Below are 7079 nucleotides of genomic sequence, written 5' to 3' on the forward strand. Positions count from 1 at the left end.
CAGTATCAGTAGTATCACTAGCATCAGCAGTATCAGCAGTATCAGCAGTATCAGTAGCAGCAGCAGTATCAGCAGTATCAGTAGCATCAGTAGTGTCAGTAGTATCAGTAGTGTTAGTAGGATCAGCATGATCAGTAGGGTCAGCATTATCAGCAGTATCAGTAGTATCAGTAGCATCAGCAAAATCAGCAGTATCAGTAGCATCAGTAGTATCAGTAGTATCAGTAGTGTCAGTAGGATCAGCATGATCAGTAGGATCAATATGATCAGTAGGATCAGCATGATCATCTTGATCAGTATTTAAAGAAATTTGTAAAGATTTATAAATTATGCATTAATTTCAAAAAATTTTAAAATTTTTCGAATGGCTTCAGATACAAGTAAAATGCAAAAAACCCTTTGCGTGAGTTAAAGAAAACTTGCAGAAAACACTGAAAATCGTTTGATGAAAAATTTATAAATTTCTATTAATTTTGCATTATAATCTACCAATTTATAAATCTTTATAAATTATCCATTATTTTCAAAAAATTTATAAATATTTATAAATTATCCATTATTTTTCGACTGGGGTTGCGACGTTTTAATTTTTGTTTCTTTCTAGCAATTCCGGAGTTGCCCATCCAGCCGTGTTGTTCCCAAACCAAAAGTAAATTTACTGGCCGTAAAAATTAGTTTTTCTCTATTTTGCACAACATGTGATTATTTATTTACATCAGCTTCAAACTGACCTTATTCTAGCCCTGTCTCGGAAATATTTTTCATAAAATGAAAAAAAAGCCGCTGAAAAACGCTCACTGCATGCCACAGTTCATTATAGGCATAGTTTTCAATAATGGAAAGGGTCATCAAATTGTGGAAATCAGTTGCCGCCACGAAATCTTCAAAGAAGATTTGACCGAAAATTGATTTCACTTCATTTCGCAGTCCATTCCCCTCTTCGATAGATAGTTGACTGATATCGGATCGAGTGGGAAAAATGGCCTCTTTCAACATCTCGTTGCTTGACCAAATCAATTTAGCTCGCGAATTGTTGAAAAAATCAAGGACGTAAAATTGCTCCTATTTTTCATTCAACAAAAGGAAAATCTGGTTGAATACTAATCACTATTTTTTTAAAACTTTTGTAATAGCATAAGCTTTTCTAGGACAAAACTGCACCATGTGAATTCCAGAATTCAAAATCTGTTTTTCTGAAAAAAACGAGCGCTCAATTATCTGAATGGAAAGCTCAACTTTTATAATGCGCAAACCCATTTCTGCAATGGTCAGGCTTGAACAGTGTCAAATGGGCCACAAATCGAACCTATTATCTTTTTTCAGTTCCAATATGATGCATATACTGTTTACGTAATTCCTCCAAAATCATTGCTAGCTATTCTCCATATTGATTAGAACTATTTATAAATTCCCGGACCTACCTCACATATTATTTCAGTGCTGAATCATTAAATTTCAATTATGTGTTTTATGATGTCAAGTTTGCTGATCATGACTCTTTATAGACTGTTTATGATGTATTTTTAGCTTCTCCTATGTCGATGGGCGGCATAGTATGAAATAATAAATTTCTTTTTGTCTCGACAAAATGAATCATAAACTGTCTTTTGTCTGCAATGCATGATTTAAGATGCGCAGGATGCGAAGTATTCGCTTGATTTAAGATGCGCAGGATGCGTAGTGTTCGCTCAAAATTAGCATTATGACTAATAGAAGCAGTTTTCTGTTTGCCTTTCTAATCATTTCGCCTCTACATTTCGCCGCGCTTTGTTTGAACAAGCCTCTCAAGTGGCACTCAATTTGCAAAATAGACGCTGTGCTAAGCATAAATTTAAGCATTTATATTAAGCATAATTTTTGTTTACAGTAATTTGGCTAAAATCATGTAATCAAGTAGTCAAAATCAAAATCATGTGTTTGTATTAAGTTTTAGTTGTTGCACGTTTTGAATTGACAAGATTTGAATTCTCCTCATTCACAAGTACAGCCAAAGAAATCACAGCCGGAGGTCGGAGGTCGGTGGTCGGTGGTCGGTTTCAGGAGGTTGGAGGTCGAATAACAGCGTCTGGTGTGCTCGGATCTGGTCCGATTGGCCGAATGAGTGAAGACCGAAGGTTGTCGATCCCGTCCAGCTGAACAAAATTAAAGGAAATCTAAACATTTGAACGTCAAAATTACATTAGAATGCGGCAACATAAGTGTCTCCCCTAAACAAATAAAGAATTTCCCTCGTAATAAATTTTATGCAGACCATCCTCCACCACCACCCGTTACAAATAAGCACGTTTATGTAACAAAAATAGCACATGCTCCTGGAGGAGGGGGCGAGGGGTGGGGGGATTGGGTTTAAAAAATAAACCAATATACTTGAGTGAGGTAAGTCACGTATGACACAATGAACACCTCAATCTAGGAACGTTTAGCTCACGGCTTTATAGCTACATGAAATGCTGATTTAAATGCTGATACATGAAATAAAAAGAAACTGATTCTTATTAACTCACTTTGGGCATCGTTCTTAGAGCAAACTGTTGATTTTCGCATTTTTTCCCCAATCATCGTGCCGAAGACAAGCACTGTAAACAAAGTCAATGTTTGAGGATACATAAATTTGTGCACCCACCCCCCTTTTTTTCAAGCTTTTAATCGGCGTTATGCTAAAGGTCTCAAAGTTTTTTCTTGAAATCTGTTCAACACAAATATTATCAAAACGGCGGCCCCTTTTGAATTATTTCACAAGTAAATTATAGTGTTGAAAATGACAAGGAGATTCATTAAGGTATCTCTAACCCTGTAGATGACTTGGAAATGTTTCCCTCAATCTCCTGAAGTGTCTGCGAACAATGTGGCAGAGACTTCAGTCGGTCCTCATCCCACCAAAGCCAACATAAATGGCGTTTGTCCAGTTGTCACCAAGTTCACCATTTCAACAGCGGAATCCAAATTCAACAAGTCATCTGAAACGAAGCAAAACTATTCAGATAATTGCTGTCAGTGGAAAGGTCTCTAACGCGTGGCGGGATGTGTCCGGAAAAAACAGACTGGCTGTCGCATCCACTGTTGCTCAGTAAACTATAGCGGGCACTCTAAGAATTCAATTAATTTTTTTGAAAATTAGTGCGTATAGTTATTCAATTTGTGGCAATCTATACTAAGTATACTTGTAGTTCGTGTGAATTATTGATTAGCTCAAAAAATCTCCTCAACATGACCAGATCAATTCAGGTCTTTTTATTGTAAGCCAAGCAGTATAAATTTATGAAATATCTTTTTGAAAGGAAATAATACATAAGTTTGGGAAACGTTCTAAGTTCCATAAAAACTCGGAATTTTAATTAACTCAATTATAAATTAACTCCCAGGTGCTCTATCATATGCTGCTGGCTTTGGGTCCCTTTGTAAAAAATCAAAACTAGAGCTCTTGTAGTTGACAGGTTTCGTGGCAATAGGTTTTTTTGGCATCATACAGAACAACCAGCAACAACGAATATAAATATTGTCAAAACAATACTTCATTTTCGCCAAAACATTTAAATTAAAAATAAATCAATGTGTCAATTATCTCTCATAATTTTTTTAATCCAGGTGTACAAATGAGGGATGCTGGCAAAGAAGCTTCCATTGTCACAATCGTCACTCTCAATGTGTAGACTTTTGTTGCGGAAGAAATTGGCAACCCCATACAGACACCTAGGCGTTCTCGTACCACATTGAAAGGTATAGAGTGGGGAACCATCGTCAAAATGGCAAATATTAACACCTGCAATCAAAAACTTACATATTCAATATTTTTAAAAGCTTTAGTTGAAATTATGTAATTGTGAACACATATGAAAACTGTCACTTTGAAAACTTTTTCTTGGGTAACCTCTTTACTTATTGGCCATTTATAGCACCTTTCAAAACAAAGCTTCGAATCAAGGATAACATAAATATTTAGATGAATGTGCTAATGGGTATTTGATATAGAGAACAGCATTTTTTTTGTTTTTCGAAATTCAATTATCACATAAATCGCTGAAAGAAACGATCAAAAATTATTCTAAATATCTTACGGATACAAGAGCCACTTGGACGTTTTTTGTTTATAGCTTTTATTTAGTCTTTTATGATTATTACACAATACAATTGTAAAATTTCGTGGCTGAAGATACATATATCGCCACTGTGAGGACAAAAACATATTGACTGATTGACAAATTTGGTGATCACTTATCGGAGTTTTAAGTGCTATGAAACTTTCAATCATTCCATCCGCAAATAAATGATCAAAGCAAGGACAGCTGGAAGCAGGGACAAGCGTTGAATCTTAGTTATGAGTTTTGAGAGCGAAAGATTTTTTTTTGTCAAACTCCCTTAAGAAGCCACGGTTTCCTTTTTTGTGAGAATATCAATGTTGGAATCACTAAAAACCGAAATTTCAAGTTTAAAATTTTTCAAGAATAAAAGGCTTCCAGTTCTTCAAGAAAACTTTCAGCAGAAGCGTTGTAAACAGGGCTTACGAGAAATGATTTTGTTTCTTATCTGATTTTTTTAAAAAAATTGGTATTCTAAATTTAATGTGGTGTGATTTTCTCGAAGATTTTAGATGTCTGAGCAAACAGTAGCCAAGACTACCGCTTAATTTGTTCTGTACTGTCATCGAAACGAAAGATTCTTAGCTTTATACTTTTAATAAGTTAACTGGAACCTTTTCAGTTAACCATCTATCCGTTATAAAAACAAGGAGGCTCGTTCCCTAATGTCTATCGCGAAATAATCGTATCCAATAAATGCCAATACCTGAACTGTTGCCACCTATGAAAATTGAAATGCAACAAGGACGCTTGGTAATGTGCGCGCGCATAACGTTCCGACCACGCTCATCCACGTTTTGATTTAATTGTCTACCAAACGAGGAAGAGATAGCCAAACTTCACATGGCTTTCAACAAACAACTAATTGGAAAATAACACAGGATCAGAGGGCCAATGAGAATGGCCATTATTGAGAGTACTGAACAAAACAAACATCAGAAAGTCAAAAAAATAACAAAATACTTACGATCATCACTCGATGTCTATACTTAAAAAAAACCTTAATAACAAAATGAAAATGGAATCAGACGAAACTTAACTAAACAATATGACCTGTACTTCATTATAGAAGATAGGAGACCCGTCAATAATGAGACTCGGTAACAGGTCAACACAGAAGTGCAAAAGGAGAAAACTTCAAAACTGCATTTCTATATTTGAAAAAAAAACAATTTCGAACTGATTAAAACAAAATCACATTAATTCGGCTAACTGAAAAATTAGACATCGTATGAAGCAATTGTGAAAAGTCATTATCCATAATATTTGCCAACGCCAATTGGTCTATCCTATTAGTGTGATAATGTGGCAAGGAAACAAAACAGATTTCATGAATTTAGTAAGATAGCAAATATCCAAAAAAAACATTTTGTTAAAAAAAATGCGCAGTACCAAAGCAAAGAATTCATTAGTTGAAAAAAATCGTTAAAGACTGTATCTTCGTTCACTAGAAGGATCAAATGACTTGTCCTTACAGAGACCAAGCGCCAAAATTGACAGAAATAACATAGAGGTGATAAAATTCAATAATCCGCTGACTTTTTTAAGCAAATGTTTGAAAAAATTCAAACATACAATAAGATTTCGACTTAAAATAAAATCAAATTATTTATCGACTGGTCAGGAAGCCAGTTGTGCTGATTATTAGTGTCATCAAAACATAAGACGACAAAAACAACAAATACGGACAGAAGTCAAAATTTCCCAAACAATTTAACGAAACCACACCTTAAAATTAAGAGACATTAAAAACCATTAAAACTTTTAAATTCATAAAAAAATTAGTTATGGTTTTTTAGTGTCTTTGGATTATATTTGGGTCTTCTTTGTAAAGGATGATTTTGAATAGTACTTGCTGGCACACTAACCCTTTGTCAAGCCATCCACACAAACCAAGTCGTCAGGGCACCATAGAAAACTGTATGGACTTGAATCAGAAACATACATAGACTCAAAGAAAACTGCCTCTTGCAAGATGTCGGGTATGACAGGTTTCCGTTTGCTCATAGAACCAACACCGCACATTCCCAAAAGATGCCTTGAAAGGGTGTATGGCAATTTCTCTGTGCAGAGAGGAATAGACTCGACAAATGTGGGTACTGGAAGGATCAGTTGCAATAGAGCGACATCTCCTTTGTAGAAGTTTTCAATTCTTCCGAACCTTAGCATATACACATATTACTTCTCGTTATGAACTAAATGAAATTAACATTAAACCTAATCTGAAAGATATGTTCCCAGCACCAGGATGATGTCCCAGATAAACATCACCTCTGATCAGACCGTCCCAGAACTAAACCATCCTGATAAGACTCATGCCCACTCGCATTCAATTGTGATCAGATGCCCGTGTGCTTCAAATTGTCTCTGATCAGACTCAAATGTGTTCCTGAGGTCGCCCAGGCAATGTAATTTTGATCGCAGAATTTATAGGTAAGCTCCCGACTCACCTCAGTTAGATCAGAGATCATTTTTCTCTGGGACCTCAACCTGGGGAAAACAACAAAATGCCAAAACATTCATCATGAGCATGGCTAGACACTGAATACTTAGCACTGGAAAAAGGACTTTTACCAACATTTATTTGGTAAGGACGGAATCTCAATTTGCTTATTTATATTCCAAGTTACTTCTTAGGCTTCTTACAAGGATCATTTATCATGTCATACAAATCATATGACGTTTCCTAGTACAATCCTTGCATGGAACGAAGGAAGTCATATATGATGCTAGCATAAAACTTGGGAAATGATGTATGACCAAGTATGAGTATAAGGGAAAAAATTGGTTTTGCTCTCATAGAGTTGCAGCGTTGACTGATTTTTTTCAGTGTTATTGACCTAAGGCATAACTATTCGTGCATTTTGGAAATAAGTTTGCATTTTGTATGACCTTTGTATGACTACTAGGAAATCGCACAAATCATATATGACCATGCATGGAAAGTTGTATGATGGGAAACCCCGGCTAACTATACCTTCTTTGAACGTGGCCCGTTGAATG

At 35.6% G+C, this 7079-nt stretch overlaps 1 protein-coding gene across 1 annotated transcript; it reads right to left on the bottom strand.

The window, feature by feature from the left end:
- Positions 1-3466: 3466 nt before the first annotated feature.
- LOC142343031 (uncharacterized) lies at positions 3467-6047 on the bottom strand (the record flags this gene model as incomplete). Its single annotated transcript, XM_075394717.1, has 2 exons — positions 3467-3760; positions 5945-6047. Coding segments are annotated over 2 exons (309 nt in total), but the record flags the coding sequence as incomplete, so codon positions are not given.
- Between the last annotated feature and the right edge of the window lie 1032 nt (positions 6048-7079).

The sequence above is a fragment of the Convolutriloba macropyga genome, chromosome 7 (genome assembly GCF_964194025.1).
Source record: "Convolutriloba macropyga chromosome 7, txConMacr16.3, whole genome shotgun sequence".
NCBI lineage: Eukaryota > Metazoa > Xenacoelomorpha > Acoela > Convolutidae > Convolutriloba > Convolutriloba macropyga.